Genomic DNA, 27,946 nt, shown 5'->3' with positions numbered 1-27,946 from the left:
TATTACAAGCTTTCGCATGCTAAAAACTTTTCTTCAGTTTGACAAGTTACCCCAGAGTATGATCCCGTATGACATAAAAGAATGAAAGTAAGAGAAGTATGCAAGTTTTTTATATTTATATCTCCTACATCTGACATCATTCTCACTGCAAACACAGACTTGTTTAGGTGCTTCAGCAATTCTGTGGTATGCCCTTCCCAATTGAATTTATTATTGAGCTGTAATCCCACAAATTTAATGCTGTCATCCTCTTTGATCTGCATGTGTTCATATGTTATGCACATGCTGGAAGGAAATCTCTTACAGGTTCTAAACTGCATAAAGTGAGTGTTTTCAGAGTTTAATGACAGTGAATTAGCTTTAATCCACTTATTAATATCAGTGAAAATTTGATTAGGAGCCATTTCTAAAACTGTGATTGATCTGCTACTCACTGCAATGTTTGTATCATCTGCAAACAAAACAAAGTTAGCATCTCGCAGTGTAACAGACGAGAGGTCATTAATGCACAAAAGAAAAAGCAATGGACCCAAGATGACACATTGAGGAACACCACATATAATTAATTCCCAATCAGATGAAGACTGACTGCTTACTGCACAGATATTTCGCAATGACACCCTTTGTTTCCTGTTAGATAAGACTCAAACCATTTCGTAGCACTGCTCATGACACCATGATATTCTAATTTACTTAAGAGAATGCCGTGATTCACACAGTTAAAAGCTTTTGACAGGTCACAAAAAATTCCAGTAGCCTCTAATTTGTTATCTAATGAATTAAGTACTACATTCTTACTGTATGTGTAATTAGCTATTTCTATATCAGAACTCTTAAGAAAACCAAACCGTGACTTGGACAATGTATTACATGCCCTTAGGCGGTTAAGGAGATGCCTGAACACAACCTCTTCAAATATTTTTGAAAAAGCTAGCAAAAGTGAAACTGGCCAATAGTTTGATGGTATCTCTTTATTCCCTTCTTGTAAACAGGCATAACTTCAGCATATTTTAGCCAGTCTGGAAATGTTCTGCTGATAAGAGACTGATTCAACAAATAATTTATGATAGAACTCAACTCACATGAGCACTCTTTGTTACATTTCAGAGATATAATAAGAGAAAATAACTACATACATACTAGAAAGAGTAAAGGTACTTTCTTGTTGAGGCACTGAGCGGTTTGCAGTTGCATAAGTATGACTGAAAGTCTTGCTGATCTTTCAGACAATGTAATTTTTCAGAGGTAACTAACAAAAACACATGCACACACAAACACAGCTACAATGTACCAACCAACTACATTGTTCCAGCATTGTTACCTGACTGGCCTAGTCCTTTAAGATCAATTCAAAATCATCCTGAATAACAATCATCCCCACTTGTTCACAGCCTGTCAGAATACAAGCTACATTTAACTTAACTTGACAAATCTCACAAAGAGTGACAGGTGCACCTATCAATTCAAATTGAGTTTAACCACTGTGACCCCTACAGTTACAGGCCAGTGGTATGTGTCCTGGAAAATCAAAGCAATAGCTTTCAAAATATACTGGAAGGAGGAATGAGATCTCTGCCCAGTCACCTAGTCATCCAAAACAGTTCTTTAGGATATAGTGGTAAGATTCTTCAATCTTTTGTTCTGCTATTTTTATGGATGACAATCCTTATCACCAACAAGTTTAAAGTGTAAGATAATCTACTAGGCAAGGAAATGATTCTTGACATCATGATTTGTTTTGTCTGGGCTTGGATCCTATTTTGTAGAAGATATACTGAAGTAGCTGCTGCAGTTCAGTCCACTGATAACACTCTGTAATAAACACGTTCCGGGCCTGCTTCTTGATTGTTTTCACCCAGGATTTTTCCTTCTAACATGTTTTTCGTCAAGCTTTTATGTTGAATTTAGTTTCCAATTATTTTAGGTTTTCTTCTCTGTACCACATTAAGCAACGTACTTTTCTCTTCATTTCCTTTTAGTATTGGTTCATTGGATTTTCTTTCAGTCCAGGATGTCTTTGTGGTTGTTCTCCATAACCACATCTCTACTGCTTCTATTTTTTATTTTCCTATTTCCTCAGAGTCCACCCTACCCACACATAGCTTAAAATTCTCCAAACAAATCCCATGATAAATATCATTCTTGTTTCTATATTAAGGTGGTGGCTGTTATTGAATTACTCTCATTTCAGATGGCTTGTTTGGCCACTACAATCCTCCTTTTAATATCTATTATACACTCCTGGAAATTGAAATAAGAACACCGTGAATTCATTGTCCCAGGAAGGGGAAACTTTATTGACACATTCCTGGGGTCAGATACATCCAGAACCACAGGCACATAGACACAGGCAACAGAGCATGCACAATGTCGCCACTAGTACAGTGTATATCCACCTTTTGCAGCAATGCAGGCTGCTATTCTCCCATGGAGACGATCGTGGAGATGCTGGATGTAGTCCTGTGGAACGGCTTGCCATGCCATTTCCACCTGACGCCTCAGATGGACCAGCGTTCGTGCTGTACGTGCAGACCGCGTGAGACGACGCTTCATCCAGTCCCAAACATGCTCAATGGGGGACAGATCCGGAGATCTTGCTGGCCAGGGTAGTTGACTTACACCTTCTAGAGCACATTGGGTGGCACGGGATACATGCGGACGTGCATTGTCCTGTTGGAACAGCAAGTTCCCTTGCTGGTCTAGGAATGGTAGAACGATGAGTTCGATGACGGTTTGGATGTACCGTGCACTATTCAGTGTCCCCTCGACGATCACCAGTGGTGTACGGCCAGTGTAGGAGATCGCTCCCCACATCATGATGCCGGGTGTTGGCCCTGTGTGCCTCGGTCGTTTGCAGTCTTGATTGTGGCGCTCACCTGCACGGCGCCAAACACGCATACGACCATCATTGGCACCAAGGCAGAAGCGACTCTCATCGCTGAAGACGACACGTCTCCATTCGTCCCTCCATTCACGCCTGTCGCGACACCACTGGAGGCAGGCTGCACGATGTTGGGGCATGAGCGGAAGACGGCCTAACGGTGTGCGGGACCGTAGCCCAGCTTCACGGAGACGGTTGCGAATGGTCCTCGCCGATACCCCAGGAGCAACAGTGTCCCTAATTTGCTGGGAAGTGGCGGTGCGGTCCCCTACAGCACTGCGTAGGATCCTACGGTCTTGGCGTGCATCCGTGCGTCGCTGCGGTCCGGTCCCAGGTCGACGGGCAAGTGCACCTTCCGCCGACCACTGGCGACAACATCGATGTACTGTGGAGACCTCACACCCCACGTGTTGAGCAATTCGGCGGTACGTCCACCCGGCCTCCCGCATGCCCACTATACGCCCTTGCTCAAAGTCCGTCAACTGCACATACGGTTCACGTCCACGCTGTCGCGGCATGCTACCAGTGTTAAAGACTGCGATGGAGCTCCGTATGCCACGGCAAACTGGCTGACACTGACGGCGGCGGTGCACAAATGCTGCGCAGCTAGCGCCATTCGACGGCCAACACCGCGGTTCCTGGTGTGTCCGCTGTGCCGTGCGTGTGATCATTGCTTGTACAGCCCTCTCGCAGTGTCCGGAGCAAGTATGGTGGGTCTGACACACCGGTGTCAATGTGTTCTTTTTTCCATTTCCAGGAGTGTATTTATTACTTCTTGTAATTCCCACATCAATAGTGTATAGTATTTCCCCTCTCAATGTTTGCCTCTTCTTGTCTGTCCAATTTATCAATCATCATTATATGTGACACAATGCAATACACTAGCTTTCTCAAAGTTTTACCTTATAATTTCTCTCTGTAAGGAAGCAACAGGCTGACAGACATGGTTTCTTAGAGCAACAACAGGTACCACCTCCCACATTTTTCAATTAATACTGTTATTAAAAATCACATCAACTAAACTGCATTGATGTGCAACCAGATACACACATAGTTCTTTACATTACAGTGTTACTGAACAAGAGAACGAGCTTTGCCAACGGAGGTGTAGTTTTGTGCCACCAATCACTTGCATGACAGGAAAAATACATTAAAAGAGGCTGTCCTTGATGATGGCACAATAAAATTAAATGGCTAACATTGTCTATTACTATGTTCATTATACACTGAAGAGACAAAGAAACTGGCACACCAGCCTAATATTGTGTAGAGCCCTGTGAGCATGCAGGTGTGCCACAACAAAATGTGGTATGGACTCAACTAATGTCTGAAGTAATGCTGGAGGGAACTGACTCCATGAATACGACAGGGCTGTCCGTAAATCCATAAGAGTATGAGGCGGTGGAGATCTCTTCTCAACAGCACATTGCAAGGCATCCCAGATATGCTCAATAATGTTCACATCTGAGGAGTTTGGTGGCAAGCGGAAGTGTTTGAACTCAGAAGAGTGTTCCTGGAGCCACTCTGTAGCAATTCTGGGCGTTTGGAGTGTTGCATTGTCCTGCTGAAATTGCCCAAGTCTGTCAGAATGCACAATGGACATGAATGGATGCAGGTGATCAGACAGGATGCTGACACGTATCACCTGTCAGAGTCATATCTAGACATATCAGGGGTCACTCCAACTGCACACAATCCACACCATTACACAGGCTCCATCAACTTGAACAGTCCCCTGCTGACATGCAGGGTCCATGGATTCATGAGGTTGTCTCCGAAACCAAACACATCCATCTGCTCGTAACAATTTGAAATGAGACTCGTCCGACCAGGCAACATGTTTCCAATCATCAACAGTCCATTGTCGGTGTTGAAGAGACCAAGCAAGACGTAAAGCTGTGCCTCGTGCAGTCAGTGGGCCTTCGGCTCCGAAAGCCCATATCGATGATGTTTCATTGCGTGGTTTGCTGCTAACACTTGTTGATGGCCCAACATTGAACTCTGCAGCAAATTGAGGAAGGGTTGCATTTCTGTCACGTTGAACGATGCTCTTCATTTGTCATTGGCCCTGTTCTTACAGGATCTTTTTCTGGCCACAGTGTTGTTGGAGATTTGATGTTTTACTGGATTCCTGCCATTCACAGTACCCTCTAGAATGGTTGTACAGGAAAATACCCACTACATCACTACCTCAGAGATGTTGTGTTCCATCGCTCGTGCGCCGACTGTAATACCACATTCAAACTCCGCTGACTGTAATACCAAATTCAAACTCACTTGAATCTTGATAACCTGCCACTGTAGCAGCAGTAACCAACCTAACAACTGCATCAGACACTTGTTGTCTTATATAGGCACTGCTAACAGCATCGCCACATTCTGCCTGTTTCCGTATCTGAATAAGCATGTCTGTAACAGTTTTTTGGTGCTTCGGTGTATTTAATATTGTAAATCTAAAACTGATGGACAAGTTTTCTCATGCCATTTAAAAAATAAAAGCTGTTTACCTGAGCAAGTTAGACACACCAAGCCACCGACTGTTGCAGTTACTTCCTCCAACATAAATATCTTAGTTCCTGACCTAAGAACAATGAAACATATTACATGTAAAGTATATTCTCAAATCACTAAGATCAAAAATTACCTTTAAAACATAACAGATATTTTATGTAGAACAATACATCAAGAAAGGGTATAATGTGATTGGTAGTGAAACCACAATGCAGCAATTGGAGCTCCTTTTTTAATTCCAAATGAATTAAGACTAGCAGCCACATAGAAACATTTATTTTATCTACCAAATATTTAAAAATACATTAACAATGATAAAAACAGATCATATTTTTTTGTGGTACTTTTCACAAGAGGTCTCTCTCCTGAAGATTTGTGACATGCATTTTCCGGTCTTCCAGCAGATATTTTCACTGTAAATTTTGGAATGCATCAGTGATGTAGGTCAAAACAAAGAGTACTCTTATTATTTTCAACGCCACTTGAAAACAAAATTATTGCTTTTATTCCAAACAAATTTTGTTTAAATGATAAATTATGAGCTGAGTCAATAGACTGTCTTCTAATTACTCTGGTGCAACATTCAGTCCAAATGCAATAATTGATAGTGACCACAAAGCAAGGAGAATAGTCAATAAATATAAAAGTCATGTCATAAAGTTGCTGAAGGATAGCAATGAGAGAAAACCTAGTATGTATAAAAAAAAGTGATATTTGCTTCTTGCACAAACTGTACACTCTTCGGCACTATTGAGTGAGCTACAAATCACAAATGTAGAATCAACAATGCATCTCTGCCTTCTTAACTTCTCATAATGGGGTTTCCAGTAGACAGAAATTGGGTGTGGAATAATCTCATAATTGTTTGTTTGTAAATGCTCTTCCAGAGCACAGAAAGCTTTCTGTATTATTCTTCCTTACCCAAGTCTCACTTTTATTTTGGTTTCTAGCTCACAGGTTCCAATGTCTCACATCTCTACACATATGATATGTAGCCAAACGTCTTTGAATATTTTAATGTTGCACTGCATTTGATGTCACCAATGCATTTGAAGGTTCATAAACGAAGGTACAAAGTTTCAATGTCATAGATGTGTTTTCTGTCATCAGAATGAGCCAACACACTTAACTGGCACACTTCAGAATTTCTTGTTGAAAACCAATATTTTGCACCTGTCTGTGGAGGCGATTTTTGACTGATGATGTAGCTTTTTCAATGGCCTGATACACACGCTGGCACTTTGTCCCTCTGCACAAGACCATGCAAAAACAGAATTTTACTACTCTCAGTTAGCAAGTTAGGCTGTGAATTCCCCCTTGAAAATATTATCTGCAGGCAGCACAAAACACTGGGTTTCAACATGAAATTCATCTGACCATGGCACAATAGTGCAGAATATTTTTAATAAGTGTGACATTTCCAGTACTAGAAGTTTACATTTTACAATAACTGATATGCTGGGCTCTATTATAGAGACCCGTACATTTGGCATACATCAAATAGATAACGTACAACAGCAGTTCCACTTCAATTAGAAACATCAGATGATCACTAAACCAAATCACTGCTTTGGCAGGGCTAAGATATTAACTGATAGTGCTCATCAAACTCTACTACAATAAACTAAATAAACCAATTATCATCCTTATTGACTTTAGCAAAGGATTTCTGCTGCAGCTGTTATAGCAACAGAATGATCCACTGAGAGGCATCTACGAGTACATTCATTTCTTGGCGATTCTGCTACTTAGAAGCCACAGCCTACACGTACAAATAATTAACATCACTTACAGTTATGCAAACAATACTTTTCTTGATCTGTGGAGAAAAGGAGAAAGATTCTATAGCATAAGAAGTCACAACCCAAGATACAGTATACATATGTCGACATTTTGGATGACTGGTGAAACATAATAAAGTGTGCTATAGCTTTTGACCTGAAAAATTCCCATTTTCAACATATGCAAATGTAAATGTCAATTCTGCTGCAAAACACGGAAGTCCAAAATCACCTAATAAATGCTATTTTCTAGCAAACTGAAACCAGACGCACTATTTTATCGGAGGTAGTTTGAAATAGTTTTACTGTCTGCATATAAATATTGAAAATGTGACCAATTTTTAGTTACTAGTATTGCTCAACATTTGATGAACTGCAATTTGGAAATAGCACAAGAATAAGAATGCATGTAAGCTATGCTTTGGTGCTAGTGTAACAGTTACGACATGTGGATAGAAGTAATTCTTCATAAAATTTTCTAATGTCATGCAATATGGCACCAAGGGCCCTTAGTAGCTTTTTGCATCATGTACCAAGGTAGGGTGGGGTGGGGGTGGGGTGGGTGAGGGGTTGGGGGAGAGGGGGGGGGGAAGCAAGAAGCCTATCGTGAGACCTTAACTTTTCCCGACGAATTGAATCTTCAAATAACTTACGGGTTTGCAGCCACGTGACGTCGTTGACCACTGTTGATATATTCAACAGGAGCACACCCTGCCATTCTCAAGGTACAACTGCAAGGAGGAAGCAATGTGCAAGGGAATTTAATACCTCATTTTACAGAGGAGAAACAAGGAAGATACCACACACAAAGAACAAGTAACTGCAGAGTTAACACACAACCAAAGATAATCAACATCAGACATATCGATAGAGATTATTCATCAACAGGTGAGGTAGCACTAATTCTGTCCCTCTGTTTATAATGTTGCTCGATAGTTTGATTTCAACCGCCTCCTTAATAACACCATCCCAATAGTTGGACATGCAAGCCAGACTCTCTGTGTTGTTGTATTCCATAGGATGACTGGTGTCAAGGCAATGCTCCGCAACAGCTGACTTGCTCAGCTGTTGTAAGCGTGTGTGACACTTATGTTCAATACACCGGTCTTCCACAGTTCTCACTGTCTGACCAATATATGACGTGTCACAACTGCAAGGAATATGATAGACACCAGCCTTACTCAAACCAAGATCATCTTTTATGGAAGCCAACAGGGCCTTAATCTTAGAAGGTGGTCGAAAAACACATTTCACATCATATTTCCACAAAATACGGCCAATCCTGTTGGAAATGCTTCCTGTGTAAGGCAAAAAGGCTGTAGACTTAGGTACCACTTCGTTGCTATCGTCACTCACCTGTTGCACAGAAGGCTGATAGCGCAACACACGTTTGATCTGCCTCTCACTATAGCCATTCTGATGAAAGGTGACTTCGAGATGTGGCAGCTCAGCTGCCAAACTTTCAGGGTCTGTGATAACGTGGGCCCTGTGAACCAAGGTAAGAAGTACTCCTTCATGCTGAGCTGGATGGTGACAACTATCAGCTCGCAGATACAAGTCAGTGTGAGTAGGCTTCCTACACGCAGAATGTCCCAACATACCATCAGTCTTCCTTTTGACCAACACATCAAGGAAGAGAAGGCATCCATTCATTTCCACCTCCATAATGAACTGAATATTCGAATGGATTGAATTCAGGTGTTCCAAAAACCGGTTTAAATTCTCACTACCATGAGGCCAAACAACAAAAGTATCGTCTACATATCTTAAAAAACACGCAGGTTTCAAGGTCGCTGACTCCAATGCACGTTCCTCAAAGTCCTCCATAAACAAATTGGCCACAATAGGTGACAACGGGCTTCCCATTGCAACTCCATCAGTCTGTTCGTAGCACTGACCATTGAATATAAAGTAGGTGGCACTCAGCACATGTCGAAACAAATTTGTTAACTTGACACCAAACTTAATCTCAATTAGCAGCAACAAATCAGAGAGAGGAACGCGAGTGAAAAGAGAAACCACATCAAAACTGACTAAAATATCAAGAGTCATTCAAATGCAATCCCTGCAATTGACGTAAGAAATCTGCAGAGTTCGTAATGTGGTGTTCACACCTGCCTACTAGTGGGCTCAACAAACTAGCAAGACGTTTAGCTATATGATATGTTAGAGCACCAATAATATAAACAATAGGCTTCAATGGGACAGCCTCTTCAGGGACCATAGGGAGGCCATATAATCTAGGTGGTACATCACAGTTAAGAATTAAGACTTTTGATAGTCTCCTGTGACAACAAACTTTTCTTCAGGAGGTTATTAGTCTTTCTCTCAACACTCTTAGTAGGGTCAGCACCGATTTTGCAATACGCCGAATCAGAAAGTAGACACTGCAGCTTTTGAATGTAATCATGCTTGTTCAACAAAACTGTGGCATTTCCCTTGTCCGCAGGTAAAATAAAAATATCAGGATCCATTGTGAGTGAACGTAAAGCAGCTGCCTCAGCTGCTGTAATGTTACACTTGGGTGGATGGGCCCAAGCCAACACACAACAAGCTTCCCTCCTAACCTCTTCCGCAGCCTCGGAAGGTAGTTTATAAACAGCCTGTTCAATAGAACTAACAGAGGGACAGAATTAGCGCTACCTCACCTTTTGATTAATAGTCTCTATCGATATTTCTGATGTTGGTTATCTTTGGTTGTGTGTTGACTCTGTGGTTACTTGTTCTGTGTGTGGTATCTTCCTTGTTCCTCCTCCGTGAACCGAGGTATTAAATTCCCTTGCACATTGCTTCCTCCTTGCAGTTGTGCCTTGAGAATGGCAGGGTGTGCTCCAGTCGAAATATCAGCAGTGGTTGACCACGTCACCCGGCAGCAAACCCGGAAGTTATTTGAAGAAGCCAATCATTGGTAGTGAATGAACATTCACAATGTTAAATTTGAGAGCAAGAAAGAGGGGAATATTGATCGTCTGAAACACGCAAAAGATTAAAAAATATTAAAGTAACAAGGAGGCTGGGAACCAATCAGTGAGTGTGTCCCTGGGTGGGGGAAGGCATGGAGGAAGGAACACTATTGGTGGAGGGGTGGGGGAGGAGGGTAAAGAGGAAGGCTGACTGTGACGGTGGCACAGTAAAAGGCCAGCCAACAGATATGGGGTGGCAATGGACATTTCAGTAGGCTGCCACACATCATCCCAGCATCTGACAATGTGGTCCAGCTTGTCATCTCCAGGTGCAATCGTTGATAAGACTTCAGCTGCTGGGTTGGGAGACTCCGGCCAGAAACATGAAAGAAATTGGATCGCAATTTCTAGGCTGTATAGAGAAGGGCCTCATCCATAAAACTATCATTAACTTAATATGACAAAGCTACCGTATTGGGCAGTGGACAACAACTGCATAGGCTTACTGGATAATCGTCAAATGGTGGTCATTAACAACGTAACACCATGGTTCAGAAGTGCTTTTGATGACTTACAGGAATATAATGGTCACAACTGGTTTCTTGAACTACTGACTTTTCTTTCTCTAAAGCCTTAAAAATTCCAGATGCAGAGCTATACTACTTTCTTGTTAAACTCTCAGTGGGGAGCAAGATAAGGGCAAGAAGAGCACAGTCTGATATCTTTGCATCATAAGCTGCATCCTCCTCAAGAAGCTAGTAAGTGGACAATATCAATACCTATCACAGCATCACAGTAATTCGCTTAAACAGTTATGTTCCTGGTGTGGCTTGACACTGGAGCCACTAACTCTCTTATTAGCCTTTTTATCAGCATTAATTGTAGTGGAAAATTCAGTCAAAGTTATAATAAATTTGTGTCATTATTATATATGTGTAGGCTTGACTTCTTCCAAGAAGTTAAGATCTTATTTTGGCACTGCTGTTCTGCCAACTGCACATATAGTTTGGGTGGAAAGAGGGAAGTGGCTTGTAGCGGCAGCCAACTCATGACATGGCTTGTTGCTGCCATGAGAAGGAAAATGGTGTGCCCGATAGAATTTTAGCTAGCCCTGGTTTTCTTTTTGCGACCTTGGGCAAAGTGGCAAGGGGTGACCAGTCGGCACTTTATGGTGTGTCTGCTGGTGCTGGGAGTCACAGTATTGTCAGGGAACACATGAGTGTAGGAATCATAATCCTTACTGAAGGCGGATACAAATGCGACACTTCACAGCCTTATGAATATTGCAGTCAACAGAAAATGAAAGATGGTCATTTGTGGCCTACACCAACGGGTGTAGTAAAGCAGAGGAAGATCAAGTGATAGGGAGCATTGCTGGTACTGAAGGCAAAAGCACACTTTCTAACATTATGGCCACACAAGTAAATATCATTTTCGTCCTGTTCTGCTGCACTTTCTGGTCAGCAGTCTGATGATGATTGGTTTGTGCGGCACCTAACTGCGTGGTCATCAGCACCCCTACAAAGTCCCAATTTGTACACAGTCCAATTTTTTTACACAGTCCGTTCTAGCCACTGCTGGATGATGATGATGATGATGATGATGATGATGATGAAATGATGAGGACAACACAAACACCCAGCCCCTGGGCAGAGAAAATCCCCAAACTGGTCGGGAGTCGAACCCAGGACCCCACGATCCAGAGCCAGCAACGCTAGCCACTAGACCACGAGCTGTGGATGGTCAGCAGTCTGACAATGAGTAAATGCATGTCAGGATAGTTTCAATGGTTGTAGTAACTATCTATAATAGTCACACTATAAATGCACAATGACGATTACATGGTACAACATGTTGGCTGTGCTCATAACTATTTAACATAAATTTAAATTTTATAAATTGCCCAGCTTCACAATTTTGTTTACTGTGTATCTATATGTTTCCAATCATTTTTAGCAATTCTGTAATACATTGGAAGTGTTTATGTTCAAATACATTGTAGATAACAAAGACTTTAGGGAGTGGTTAGTAGGACTTATTAACTTCTTTGATGGTAACTGTGGGTACATGTGGGATGAAAGCAGTGCGGGAAACAGGAGGCTGGAGATGAGCTTTGCTGCTGTATGGATGAGTATGATTTTACTTCTTGTAGGTTTTGCTGAAAGATCCACTCTGAAGCTAGGAAGATTGGGTTTAATGTCGCATCAAGATCACGGTCATTAGAGACGGAGCACAAGATCGAATTGTGTCAAGGATGGGGAAAGAAATCAGCTTGACCTTTAAAAAGGAACCATCCTGGAAATTTCCTAGAGCGATTCAGGGAAATCACAGAAAAACTAAATCAGGATGACCGGACGTGGGCTTGAACCATTGTCCTCCTGAATGGGAGTCCAGTGGGTTAACCAATGCACCACTCCACTTTAAAGAGATTACTTGTGGAAGACATCATAATGTCCTAATTCACTAATTCACATTGCGTTTAACTAAAACTGGATTGACATTTCACCAAATATCCATGACTACATTAATGTATTTTTAATTATTATGTCCTGGTTAGACCTTGTTTGAAATGTAGCCAGCCACTTAGTAAATTCATACACTTTATAAAGAGCAATATAGCTACCTAAAAATGAACTTCAGATGTATTTTTTCCATTACTGTGAGGTATTTAATCTATAACTAATAACTATTCCTCTGACCTGCATTGCTGGCACCAACCACTATTACCTTTTCAATTAATGTATTAAAAAGAGGTTTTAATAGTTTTTAATGTAGTTACTAGTATAAAATCAAATACAAAATTAGCAACCATTTACAGTGAACTTTGAGATAAGTGGCTGCTATGCTGCACTTCAGCAGACAGTATGGTAACAATTACCTATTTCAAACGTAGTGTGGGTGCAGACATATGAAAGATCTGTGTGTATGTTGACATGGGTGTGAAACTGAATGTGTTTACTCTCTTGGTTTGTTTATTATGCTGGAAGTGGCGAGCGGTGGTTGCTTTGTGTCAGAACCTGCATTGTAAAATGGTGTTGTTGATAATGGTGCTTACTTGAACCACAAGCTAGGAATAAAGTGTTTTGCAAGATTTGCTTAATTTGATTTTAATCGTTTCTGTGTGTGTTATTTTTGAAGGGGTCTTCTTGCTATGTTCTGTGCTCGCTAGATAGGGAAAGCAAGGTCAACAAGCAATTCAAATAACAACTTACTTTCATTCAATGATCCAATTTGTTGGCGAGGAATAGAAGCAAATGCGCATTGTCATTCTACAAAAGTAGCAATCCTCAACACATTTATACCACTGGAATAGTGTCCAATCTTCAATTTTGGGACAAGTTAGTGATACCAAAACATGGCCATGCTTAAACTAGGCTATCTGTGCATTCTAATAAACAGTTCAAAATTGTGTACATGATATTTTATACTATGCCAGGGTACTATATTCACTATAGTTTTAATGTATCAAATGGAGTAAAGAATCAATTAAGTCAGGGAAGCTGATAGGATTCTTGTTGGTACTTTACCAAGAGTCAACAAAAAATACCAAGTTTCAGTGGACAGAGTGATGGAACATTTATTTAACTAAATTTAAATATATAAAATAACAGACTAACAGCAAGAGGAAGCTAAGGAATACATCACAAGTGGTGACCACAGGATGGTTTAATACTTACAAGGAGACCCTGCCATTCATCACCACCAATTTCCTGCCAACTTATGCTTCATGCAGGACATTGTCAGAAATGAAAGTGAAAGACGTGGGAGCTTCAGATGGCCAAGTGTTTAGAAAAAATAGCGTTTTTGGCACAGGCTGGGCATGGCATGAGCAATTTATGTTACCATAACTTCCAGGCAGACTTTGGTACAATGCAAAGAACACAGAACAGTAATCCAAGGGTCGTGGGGTGAGTCCTTATGCAGAGACTTTTTTCAGTGTTTACATTACTTATAATGCAAATAAACTGAAATAATGCTCAATATATTGTATTTATTAACATTATTAATATTTTTATAAAAGGCAAAGCAAAATTTTGGACTGAGGCTTCAAAAAATGGTCATGAGTATGTGGCAAAAAATAGGAATGTCATCTTTATTTTATCAAAATATGGGGAACTCACAACAGCCCTACACACACAGTTTTCGACTGATGCAACAAAGCACTACATTCAGGAGAACAAATATATTGTGTTAATTGACTCATGAGGAGGACAAACAAATCCACAATTACACAATGAGATTTTTCAAGATGAAGAAGGATTGCTGTCATGCAGTATTCTACTGTACATTGCCAGTTATCCTTGACAGTATTTCCTAAAATGATGTGTTACATGTGGTTTGCTGTCAAATTGTGTTATAAGAGAGAATCTGTTTTCTTTTTTTTTTCCCCTCATGCACGCCTTACAACTGTTTCCTGAAGATTTATTTGCAATTCCAAATTTTCCTTTGACTTTCCTTTTCATGCCTTTGTAGTGTAAACAAAGAGTATCCACATAGAGACTCAACCTAACAGCCCTAGGATTACCGTTCGGTACTCTTTCCACTGTGCCAACTGCTGCCTGGCGACTATGTTAACATAAATGGCTCATGCTTTGTCTGACCCATGCCACGAATGCTTTGCCATTTAGAGGTCCAACTTCCATCACTGCCATTTCTGGTCAAGCTTTCACAAAAATGTAAGGTCAAAATGGATACGAAAGAGAAGAGCTTCTTATCTAGGGGGGTGTAGGTGAAGAACAAAGAGACCAAAGGTACAGGAGACGTCAAAGAAGAGGGAGACATGAAAGATGAGCTGGATCATTTAGGTAACAACCAGGCTAACATAAACAGGGGTTCAGATTCAAAACTGCAACAACAGTTAGAAACACTGCAAAGCATACCACTACTTTGAAAGTGACCTATGCATCCATTGGTTCATCAGAAGCAAGAATGAAACAGAAACGTGAGCAAACATGGAATATCTGAGGTTAGGAATAGGTTTGTTGGAATAGAAATAGCAACAGAAATACAACCAAATTCAAAAGTTCTGAGAAAAGTAATGAATATGGGCTTAGTGCCCTTGAAGAAGGAACTGCTTGCTATGAAAACAGATTTTGAAATGAAAGTCATGATTATCAGAAAGAAAGGGGAATCTGTTAGAAAGGAGTTTAGTAGTGAATAGACTGAAATCAGCTTAATGGGACAGACAGGCGATGTAGTTGAGAAAATAATCATCAAAATCAAGGATCTTAAGGGAGAAATGAAAGAAAATCTTAAAAAGGGGATTTTTGAAACTGGATCCAAGTCAAACAGAATAACACACATGTAATTAACTACAGAAAAAGAAAAAAAAGTGTAGCCCAAAGACAGACTAGTGGCAATGTTGACAACACCGCAAACCACAATACACACTTGAAATATACAAATATGCAGTAAACAGTGATGTATGAAAAAGTAAGCTGAGTAATATGTAAAAAATGACTGTAAGTATCAATGTCTAATGAAGAAGGAAATGAAAGACATGCTAGCAGACACATTTCTGATGTAGGCAAAAAAGGAAAGCAGAAATTACCAGAAGTAAAAACCAACAAAATGTTAACGCACTATTTTTCGATCTTAAAAACAAATCAAATTGCAAATATCTTTAATTACAGACCACTGATGATTACTTCAATAAAGAGTGATGTGTCTGAAGAGGAAAAACAAGCATTTTCTTGTAGTTATAACAACAGAACAAAAATACCCTTAGGAATTGTAAGGCAGCTAAGAACAATACGGGCACACAAATGAACAATTTAAAGACAGATACTCTCTGAAATCAGGAAAAAATAGAATTACTAGGAAAAAGTACTAACGGACAGAGCTTTCCCCTAAATATCACTACTAGGTGCCATGGAATCAGTAATAATGATACAGCATTTGATCCTAAAGGTAATGTACACACAATGATATTCATTAATGAATGTAGGTGCTGGGTACCAAATAACTGTACAGAAGCAGAAAAAATTTTCTCAGAGGAGCAGTATCTTGCTGGAGATGCTCGCGATTGTACTGTTAAAACACTGAACGGATGTGACATGTTTGAAGAGCTAATTAGGTTGTTGATTCAAAGCTAAATACTGGTCGAAAGGTCGGCAAAGGGAACAATAAATGTGGTTACAAGAAATATCAATGAAATTAATGTGATTTCACGAAGGAATATGGTGAAAGGTTGTTTAGAAATTTAGATTACACTGATCCACTGACACGCGTAGAAGGTTATGTAATCCATATATTATAGGTTACCAAGAGAAGTGCAAAAGCATGTCAGAGTAATTAACATTGATTCTGATCAGTTTTTGTGTCAAGTAAATGAGGCTGACACATGGTATACTTGAGACGAAAGCCAGTATTATAGGGTAGGATGGGAGAATGGGTAATGATTTTGGAATGAGGTCGGTTCAGATGAATAGAGGATGTGGTACAGAAATGAGAGGAGGAACAGGTTGAGGATATTGTAGAGGTGGATGTAATCAGAGTGATAAGGAAAACAATGTGGAAAATGATTCTCCTTGTGAGTAAGGGGTTCAACTGGGGGCAGAAGATGAGCAGTGGTCCAATACCGTGTACTGGTGAAGAAAGGAAGGGCATCAAACTAAAATAGAAAGAATAATATTCAGGGCTGGAGTTAGTCGAACTATTGTGAGTCAGGCGAAAGTAGGGCATGTTTATGGACACTCAATGCAAGGGATTTGCAAGAATAGGGGTTAATCAGAGCAAAGTAAATGAGTCATCACTGAAGTGTAGGGAAGCAGTTGGGGGAAGTAGTCCGGAAGGTAGCTAACGAAAAAATGAACAAGACAAGGAAGTTGAGAAACAATGAGAAGACTAACAAGGAAAAAAATGAGGAGAACCCTATTAACTTAATAGGAGAAGAGAAGAAGCATATTGGAATTCTACTTGATGGCAAGGAAAGAGAAGAAGGAAGTCACGAGTTTGTAAACAATATAATGGAAAATGGATCTCAGGAAGAGAACACAATTAAAGTTGAAACTGTTGCTAGTTCAGTAGAGCAGTGCCCAGGGGAAGTGGTGGAAAAATTGGAGAGTGAGCTACCTGATATGGAATATAATTTTTGGAGTGTAAGGAGAAGAGTGAAGTGTATAACATATATGACAGATTAATTGAAATAGATGACATAAGGGGTGAAGACGAGAATGAAGATCAGACAGGAAGGAACTAGATTTTGAGGCAGAAGATGACACAAAGGAAGATGACTAGGAAGAAATACTACTTGGTGGGGGCACAGACAATGAATTAGTTACAATGTCAAGAGAAGTAGTGAAAAAGGAAGAAAAGGATGAGAACCATGCAATTAAAATATTTTATAGGATGGAGGAACCGGTCTACACAATAAATGATGACGATGATGAGAAAAAACTGAGCTGTTTAAAAATTACAGGACAGCCAAGGGTACCAAGATAGGGAGTAAAGAGCCAAGGAGAAAAGCGAGTAATCCAAGAGGGCAAGAGAAACTTGAGACACTTAGTCGTACAAAGGAATGGAGAGAAAATGTCACTTCAGCAGGATTAAATAGACAGAAACCTGTACAAGATGTTAAGAAAAGACTTACTAGAAGAGGAAACTGTAGAGGGAGAGCTTTATGTAAGTCAATCCTAATTAACATAAAAGTATATGGAAAGGCAAACAGGTGCTACTCAACTCAGGTAGTAAAATTTTGGCTGGCTCTGAATTCATATATGAAGTTCTAAAAGACCAGCTCTGATCAGCTCAAGAACACAGGGACAACACACAAGTTAAGTAAACACGTCAGAAAACAAGCATTTGTGGAGTTTGGTATATGAGGATATAGTTTGGTGCAGGAGCTGGGCCGAGTATGAGTGTTAAGGTGAAGTGCAAATTAATTGTGATACATGGTGTTTGCAAGTTAAAGGACAAAAAGGTGTACACATGGTGCATTCTAAAGAAATTATGGGAAATAATAGAGAGGAGAAAGGAGTGCTATCACTGAAATTATTGTGACGGTGCCCTAGCTCTAGTAACTGTAAATAAATAAATTACCAAAGCCTGACAGCAAGAGGAAGTCAGTGACCTTTCGCATTTTGTCACTCTTGCATAGATGAATGGTCTCTATCATACATGTGTGATGTATTGCAACACAGGAATCACCTATGAGACCTAGCATCTTAGAGAAAAGAAAAACATCTGTTTGTCTACTAGCTAAAGTTGGTAATATAGAGATCAGAAGAAAAACCATCAACATATTTCGACCACACAACAAGTATTCCTGTAAAATGAAAACACAATTTTTTGGTTCTACTTCCACACTAAGTGCCTTGTCAGTTCTGTCTATAATGTTGTCAAGTATGGGTTGCACGGAGATGAATGCCTAGGAGAAAGTGCTACAGTATGCTAATCATGACTTACATGCTACAGATTTGATATAAATGTTTTTCAGATTCTGTGGTTATCATACTGGAAGCGAAAAGAAATTAATGCCAAGAAATATCTTAAATCAAAGAAGCACTGTCTTCACCAGTAAGAAAATTTGGCTGGTTCTCCACAGAAACAATAATTTGCTGGAAGCTTAGAGCCAAAAGAAGAATACAAGCATAGGCTATTCTGTGGGCAGCGAGAACTGTTGAAGTTTTTGCAAAAGCAAACATTTCAGCCAAAAAAAAAAATCCTATTACAGAGAGCAAAAACTATTTATTCTTTTATGTTATTATTTCACTTCCAATAACCTTTTCATTTCTATGATCAGTGTCAAAGCACTTGCTTTGTCTTCAGGAATGCTTCGTGACATCATTTCTAAATTATATGTCTAATGCGCAAGATGGCGGACGGAACGGAACAGCATCTCCATAGTGCTCTCGAAAACATTGAGAAAATAGCAGAAGGAGGTTATAAGAAGAAAGAAATGAAGACAGTTCTTCTAGAAGCTGTGAGTAGTGCCAGAAATTGTTTTGAAGCTCTAAAAACTGAGACAATAAAGATAAATGCATGAAACATATAGAAGATGTTAAGGTTGTACTCGGTGATGAAACATGCAAGGGAGATGACAGAAGGACAGCAGGACAACTAGCGACGTCTGTCGTTGAAATACAGGAAACTGAGATCAAGCAGAGTCAACTGGAGGAGACATCTGCCAGACTAGAGAGGAATGACAAACACAGAACAGCAGTACAGGCAGCTGCTCTTACTGGCAGAAACCACGAAATGGAAACCAGGAAAGATGAATTCACAGAGGTTAAAAACGGAACACATTTAAAATCAGATGCACGTACCAGCAAGAATCAAGCAAAAACGAATCAAGCAACAATGAAAACAAAAAATGAGAAATGGAAATGCGCTCACAGCAGAAGGGGACCGAAACACGAAAGAGGGATGGTAGAAAAATAGGAACAGAGGAAAATAGAGATAAAAATGGAACTGCAGTAGGGTGGAAAGGACGACAACGACAACAACAACAACAACAACAACAACAACAACCACAACCACTGGAAGGGCAGTTCCAACACGAAGAAACCCAAAACGAAGGAAATAAACAGGTGTAACAGCCATGGGAAACTGTCACATGGAAAAAAAGACAAGAAGGAAGAAATACAAACCACAGGAACACCATAAAAGTGACTAAAAAAATGAGGGCATGAAGCAAAAGACAAAACAGCATGGTTGTACATCGGCAATCTCAAGAAAAACACTGCAAATGAAATAGTGATGAAATATCTGCTACAGAGCGGAATAACAGGACCTTTAGAATATGAGGAACTACACACGTTAGGAAACAAAAAAACCTTCAAGGTGGGAATTCCTTTTGGAGACCTAGAAATCACACAAAATTCAGATTTCTGGCCTAAGGACACATTAATATGCTGATTTCGCTTCTTTCGATCCACAAGAAGTGCAACAAGAGGTGGTGTGGAATTACGCTAAACAAAGAAGAAAACAAGAAGGGAATATGCTGATATGGAGCCCAAAGACTGTAAAAACACACACACCACTGGGCAAGAATGTAATATAACAACAACAGACAATACAGAAGAAACTATGGTCAAGAGCACCAGACCAACACGGAGTAATAATAACGAAATCATAGTAGGAACACTGAACTTACAAATGCTGAGAATCATAGAGAGAGAAGAAGAGCTCAAAAGTTCACTAAAAGAAATAAAATTCGATATACTCAGATTATGCGAAGTAAGGAAAACAGGGGATGCCATCACAGAGAAACCAAACAGCAATCTGCTGTATTACAAGGGATCAACCCCAGGACAAAGAGGGATAGGCTTCATCATCAAAAGTGACTTAAAATCATCAATACAAGAAATAGTGGGAGTCCAGAATGAGATTTTCACTCTGCAGCGGAGTGTGCGCTGATATGAAACTGACTGGCGGATTAAAACTGTGTGCCGGACCGAGACTTGAACTCGGGACCTTTGCCTTTCACGGGCAAGTGCTCTACCAACTGTGCTACCCAAGCACGACTCACGCCCCGTCCTCACAGCTTTACTTCTGCCAGTACCTCGTCTCCTACCTTCCAAACTTAACAGAAGCTCTCCTGCAAACCTTGCAGAACTAGCACTCCTGAAAGAAAGGATATTGTGGAGACATGGCTTAGCCACAGCCTAGGGGATGTTTCCAGAATGAGATTTTCACTCTGCAGCGGAGTGTGCACTGATATGAGTCGTGCTTGGGTAGCTCAGTTGGTAGAGCACTTGCCCGCGAAAGGCATAGGTCCCGAGTTCGAGTCTCGGTCCGGCACACAGTTTTAATCTGCCAGGAAGTTTCATAATAGTGGGAATGTTGGAAAGAATTGCAGCTGTGAAACTTACCACACAAAGTCATCAAACAACAATCATACAAATATACGCCCCAACAGAAACAAGTACCAACAAAGAATTAGAAGATTTCTATGAGATACTAGATGACACCTATAAGAGATATTGATCACCAATAAACCTAATAATTGGAGATTTCAACAGTAAAGTCAGCCCCCCCCCCCCCCCCCCAGTAACGATGACAAAGACCCAGTCAGACCACATGGCTTTGGAACAAGGAACAGGAGAGGAGGAAGAATGGTACAATTTGCTCAAGAACACAAAATAACCAACATCTTCTTCAGGAAAAATCAAAACCAAATATGGACTTGGGACTTGTCAGATGGCAAGGCAAAAAGCGAAATAGATTACATTCTAATGGATAAACAAAACATAATAAAGAACTTCCAAGTAACCTCACAAATAAAATTTAGCACAGACCATAGTACGGTGAGGGAAAAAATAAAAAATCCAAAGAAATGAAGAAACGTAGGAAAAGCAAGCAAACCAGAAATAGAAAAACTGAACACATACAAATTTAAACAAGAACTACAGAAGGAACTACAACAAGCAAATATCAATACAAAGCAAAGCAGTCATGATATGTATAATGCTCTAGAAAAATGCATATACCAAGCTCACAAGGACACAAGCAAAAACAGCAAATAAAGAAAAGTCAAATCAAATTAAGTCAGAGTACCATACAGCTAATCGACCACAGATCGATAATGTTAAAAACTAGAGATATTTCAGACAGGAATAAAGAAGAACACGCAAAACTAGACAAAATAAGGAAAAGGGAAATATGGAAAGATATCCACTAGCACCATGAGCATCAACAAAACAAATACTAGAAAGAAACAAATCAATTAGAAAAGCGAGAATAATCGACCAGGGTGGGAAACAATGGATACTAGGAACGAAGAATCAGGTGGGGGAACATCCAAACATAAGAGAGGATATAATCAAATCAGCAACGGAATTCTACAAAGTAACATACACAAGTTCTCTACCAAACAAAGCTACAGACCACAACCCTATCGATTCAGACCCAAACACCACTGGAACCATACCCGCTATAATACACAGCCAGGTTAGAACAACTATCACTGAATTGAAAAATGGAAAGTCACCTGGAGAAGACAACATATACAATGAGCTCTTAAAAGAAGCCCAAGATCTCCTAAACCAATCATCACAGAAGTGTTCAACAAAATCATACAAACCGAAGACATAGCTGATCAGTGGAAAACAAGTACGATTGTACTTTTGCACAAAAAAGGTACGAAAAATGACATGCCTAACCTATATAAACTGTTCACAAAAATCCTAACAAGGCAATTAACAAAAACACTATACAGCAACCAACCCTCAGAACAAGCAGGATTCCACAAAGGAATAGCACAGTGGACCATATTCAAACCATTTATCACATAATAGAACAATCAGAAGATTGCCACCTCAAAATATACCTTCCTTTTATTGATTACAGCAAAGCACTCGATACTATTAAACACTCAAACATACTTCAAGCACTAAGAAACCAAGGAGTAGAAGCAAAATACATCCAATTACTAAGAAACATTCAAAACAACAGCTTCGCTATAGTTAAAATGGAAAAGATACGCCAACTTTTCTGCATGGAAAGAGGAGTTAGACGAGGGGATTCCATTCCCCCAAAACTATCTACATGCACACTGGAGGACATATTCAGGAAACTACAACAGAATAAGAAAGTCGGAATATGCCCCAATGGCAATAGACTGACAAATTTGAGGTTCGCTGATGACATAGTCATCTTGACCAAAACTGCAAAGGAACTGCAATCAATGGTCCAGGAGCTTAACATACAAAGCAAGATGGCAGACTAATGTATGTATCACAATACATATACCTAGGCCAAATAATTTCCTTTAACACCAAAATGGAAAAAGAAATAAAAATTAAGAGTTTCCTTAGCTTGGAAAGCTTTCTGGGCCTTAAATGTTTGTATAGCTCGACAGAACCCTGAATAGGAGGATCGAAATGGAAGCACTCGAAAGCTGCGTTTTTACAGTGTTATTATATGGATGTCAGATATAGGCTCTCAAAGCCAAAGAGAGAAACACTCTACAGGTATGCCAAAGGAAAATGCAGAGGAAGATCCTTGGCATCTCTCTGAAAGACAGGATATCGAACACCTCGATATACAAGATTAGATTAGATTAATTCTTGTTCCATAGATCATGAATACGTCACTTCGTAATGATGTGGAACGTGTCAGGTTAATAAAAGATGTCTGTACAAGATATTACATTACAAAATATATTGCATGACACTAATGTTTAAGTGTTTTTTTTTTTTTTTTTTTTTTTTTTTTCTGCTTAATTTATATCTAAAAATTCAGCCAATGAGTAGAAGGAGTTGTCATCTAGAAATTCTTTTAATTTATTTTTAAATGTTAGTTGGCTATCTGTCAGGCTTTTGATGCTGTTTGGTAGGTGACCAAAGACTTTTGTGGCAGCATAATTTGCCCCTTTCTGTGCAAAAGTCAGATTTAACCCTGCATAGTGAAGATCATCCTTTCTCCTGGTGTTATAGCTATGCACACTGCTATTACTTTTGAACTGGGTTGGATTATTAACAACAAATTTTGTATGTGAATATATATACTGTGAGGTTACTGTGAGGATCCCTAGATCCTTAAACAGATGTCTGCAGGATGACAGTGGGTGGGCTCCAGCAATTATTCTGGTTACATGTTTTTGAGCAATGAATACCTTTCTACTCAACGATGAATTGCCCCAGAATATGATGCCATATGAAAGCAGTGAATGAAAGTAGGCATAGTAAGCTAATTTACTGAGATTCTTATCACCAAAATTTGCAATAACCCTAATAGCATACGTAGCTGAACTCAGACGTTTCAGCAGACCATCAATGTGTTGCTTCCAGTTTAACCTCTCATCAATGGACACACCTAAAAATTTTGAAAAATCTACCTTAGCTACAGACTTCTGTTCAAAGTCTATATTTATTACTGGAGTTGTGCCATTTACTGTACAGAACTGTATATACTGTGTTTCATCAAAATTTAAAGAGAGTCCGTTTGCTGAGAACCACTTAATGATTTTGTGAAAAACATCATTTACAATTACATCACTTAGTTCTTGGTTTTTGGATGTTATTACGATACTTGTATCATCAGCAAAAGGAACTAACTTTGCATCTTCATCAATGTGGAATGGTAAGTCATTAATGTATATCAAGAACAGTAAAGGACCTAAGACCGAACCCTGTGGGACCCTGTACTTGATAGCCCCCCCCCAGTTTGAGGAATCAGCTGTTCTTTAAACATTACATGAACCACTTATTTCAACTTTCTGCATTCTTCCAGTTAAGTATGAATTAAACCATTTGTGCACTGCCCCCCTCAAACCATAATGATTTAGCTTATCTAAAAGAATTCCATGATTTACACAATCAAAGGCCTTTGAGAGATCACAAAAAATACCAATGGGTGATGTCCGATTATTCAGAGCATTTAATATTTGATCAGTGAAAGCGTATATAGCATTTTCTGTTGAAAATGCTTTTCTGAAAATCAAACTGACATTTTGTTAGTACTTTATTTTTACAAATATGGGAGGCTACTCTTGAATACATTACGTTCTCAAAAAATTTTGATAGAGCTGTCAGAAGAGAGATTGGGTGGTAGTTGTTGACATCCAACGTGTCCCCCTTTTTATGCAATGGTTTTACAATGGCATATTTCAGTCTATCAGGGAAAACACCCTGCTCCAAAGAGCTATTACATACGTGGCTGAGAATCCTACTTATCTGTGGGGAAGAAGCTTTAAGTACCTTGCTGGAAATGCCATCAATTCCGTAAGAGCTTTTACTTTTCAGTGAGTTTATTATTTTACTGATTTCAGAGGGAGAAGTTGGTGGGATTACAGATGTTTCAAACTGCACAGGTATGGCCTCTTCTATTAGTAGCCTTGCCTCTTCTAGTGAAGATCTAGATCCTATTTTCTCCACAACATTTAAAAAATGATTATTGAAAATATTTTCAATTTCTGATTGTTTATTAGTGCATTTGTCATTCAGTTTTATGGCACTAAAGTCTTCCTGCGCTCTTGGTTGCCCTGTTTCCCTTTCAATAATATTCCAAATTGCTTCAATTTTATTATCAGAGTTACTGATCTCAGACATGATACACATGCTTCTGGACTTTTTAATAACTTTTCTTAGTACCACACAATAGTTTTTATAATATTGAACAATTTCGGGGTCAGTACTCCCTCTTGCTGTTAGATACAGTTCTCTTTTACAGTCGCAATATAATCTTATTCCTTTAGTTAACCAAGGTTTTTTATATGTTTTCTTGGAATTATGTTTAACTATTTTCTTGGGAAAACAATTTTCAAATACCCTTAAAAAATGTATCGTGAAATAAGTTCTATTTCAAGTTTGCATCGGGTTCCTTATGCACTTCATCCCAGTCTAGGTGCTGTAGGCTTTCCCTAAAGTTTGCAATATTTATATTGTTAATTGAACGCACTGCTTTGAAAGTCTGATTTGATATACTGCCTGGAGCTATGTCATGTACTGTAACTAGCTGTGCACCATGATCTGAAAGACCATTCTCAACAGGATAAGCGTTTATGTCCTTAAACTTATCTTGGTCTATAAAAAAGTTATCTATCAATGTACTGCTGTTCTTTGTTATCCGAGTAGGAAAATCAATGACAGAGCTCAAATTGAAAGATGTCAGCAACAATAGACATGACACAACAGGCCACGAAGACCAAATGGAAATGGGGTGGCCATATGGTGAGGTTGCAACAAGACAGGTGGATGGCACGAGCTACAACATGGGAACCCTAAATCGGCAAGAGACTCCCAGGAAGACCAAGACGCAAATGGCCGGACTTATTCAGAAAACAAGCAGGAAGATAGTGGACCAGCATAGCCAGAAACAGAAAGGAGTGTAAAGAACTAGAACCACAAGTAAGTGAACAAGTGTAATTCAATGCTTAGTGTGCATTGGTAAGTGCAGAACCCGCTTATGTGGACTAGCTCACCGTGTGAGTCTAAAAAGTAGCTATCCCTAGTTGTAGGAGGCCTCTGCCCTCGGTGGGACAACACAGGCTACTTTCATTCATTTATATCTAATATGTTGTGACAGGAGTCAAGTGTTAATAACAGTGAATTATACCAGTGATTAGATGGGCCACAATGGGACTAACTTACTCAGCAATTCAACAGTGAACAGCAACAATCAGTGGTTCATACCTTCAGATCTGATTCCTGTCTATGGTGTATGAAAGTCACAACACCACAGGTTTATCTCTGCTCCACACCTTACAGGGCACAGAGATTAGCACACAAGCAGGAGTACCATTATTGGATGTTCAAAGCATCGAAAAAAGGTTACATTACTGCTCACTAATGGCAGGTGATTGAGTACATCAAAAAACTACGCAAGGTGATGCACCCTGCATGTAAATACGGTAACTTTCAGACAGGTGGTAGAGGCCTTCTCTATGACTGTTGTTTGTATGAGGCCCCGATGTACTTGCCAGCCTCTCGCTGCCGATGACACATGTATCTATTGCTTTTGATCATAGGCATCCATTTATCTGCCTACAACATGCCACAGGCAATCCATACCTTCAATAAAACCCATATCTTCTCAGTGTGTATCAGAATAGCTTCAGGAACATAGCCATCCCAGCCATCTGACCTCAATATTACTGAGTACATTTGAAACACTAATGCAATGCACGAGCAGGTTTAATAATGAATAAGAAAATAGGAATGTGCGCAAGGTATTACGAACAGCACAGTGACGGCATTTGATAGCCAAGATTGACGTGAAGCCCACATCCACCACATTAGTACATCTACCAATCAGATTGACAGGAATGGCAAAATGGCTAAGCAGGAATGACTAGAGGAGAAACGTATGTATTTAGAAGCATGTATCACTAGGGGAAAGATACCACCGGCAAGAAAATTAAAGAGGCCCGCGGAGAAAAGAAAAGCAACTGTATGAATATCAAGAGTTCAGATGGGAAATCAGCCCTAAGCAAATAAGAGAAAGCTGAAAGACTGAAGGAGTAGATAGAGGGTCAATAAAAGGAAGATGAACTTCAGAGCAATATTGTAGAACTGGAAAAGGACATATATGAAGATGAGATGGAAGATATGATACTGCAACAAGAATTTGATAGAGCAGTGAAAGACCTAAACTGAAACACGGCCCAGGGACTAGACGGCATTTCATCAGAACTACTGATAGCCTTGGGAGAGTCAGCCATGACAAAACTCTTCCATCTGATGTGCAAGATGTATGAGAAAGGCGATGTAGCTCAGACTTCCAGAAGAAAGTAATCTATTATCCTCCAAGAGATAAAACCTAGACAACAACCCAATGGAAGTTGGCTGCTCGATGTTAGAAAACTCAGAGGGGCAATGCTGATGCATGCAGCTGAAGCTTGTAATACATGGAGAAGTCTGAAGGATGCCTTTGTCCCACATGGGCATCAAATGATCATTGTTGTTGAAAAGATTATTTAATAATCTAAACAACTATTCCAGTTACTAACTACACAGAGCAAAACACATATAACAAAGGAAACAACAAATGACCCAACTACAAATCCATAACATTTTAAGAATCCACCCAATTTTTCTGTACTTGCATTGCTCTTCAGTAACACTAACCACAGTATCATTTTATGAAAAAAGAGAACAATTCTTTATACCATTGGATGTTTTACATTATAGCATTTTTCATTTCAGCAGAAAGATTTGATATACACATATGTACAGCTGCGTTGTTGTGGTCTTCAGTCCAAAGACTGGTTTGGTGCAGCTCTCCATGCTACTATATCATGCACAAGCCTCTTTAATCTCCAAATAACTAATGCAACCTGCATCGTTCTAATTCTGCTTATTTTATGCACCTCTTGGTCTCTGCCTATGACTTTTACCCCCAACACTTCCCTCCAATATTAAATTGGTGATACCTCAATATCTCAGATGTCCCCAGCCAAACGATCCCTCCTTCTAGTCAGATAGTGC

The 27,946-nt window shown here is 39.7% G+C and overlaps 1 protein-coding gene across 1 annotated transcript in view; it reads right to left on the bottom strand.

Annotated features, from left to right (window-relative positions):
• LOC124789746 overlaps window positions 1-27,946 on the bottom strand; it is a 257,297-nt gene that overhangs the window by 115,724 nt on the left and 113,627 nt on the right. Inside the window, exon 8 of the mRNA XM_047257199.1 lies at window positions 5,389-5,462. Coding sequence (XP_047113155.1) covers window positions 5,389-5,462 — 74 coding nt within the window. The remainder of the gene's footprint in view (window positions 1-5,388; window positions 5,463-27,946) is intronic.

The sequence above is a fragment of the Schistocerca piceifrons genome, chromosome 3 (genome assembly GCF_021461385.2).
Source record: "Schistocerca piceifrons isolate TAMUIC-IGC-003096 chromosome 3, iqSchPice1.1, whole genome shotgun sequence".
Classification (NCBI taxonomy): domain Eukaryota; kingdom Metazoa; phylum Arthropoda; class Insecta; order Orthoptera; family Acrididae; genus Schistocerca; species Schistocerca piceifrons.
The sequence above is the reverse complement of the archived record's forward strand: the minus strand, read 5'-3'. Positions and strand labels throughout refer to the sequence as shown.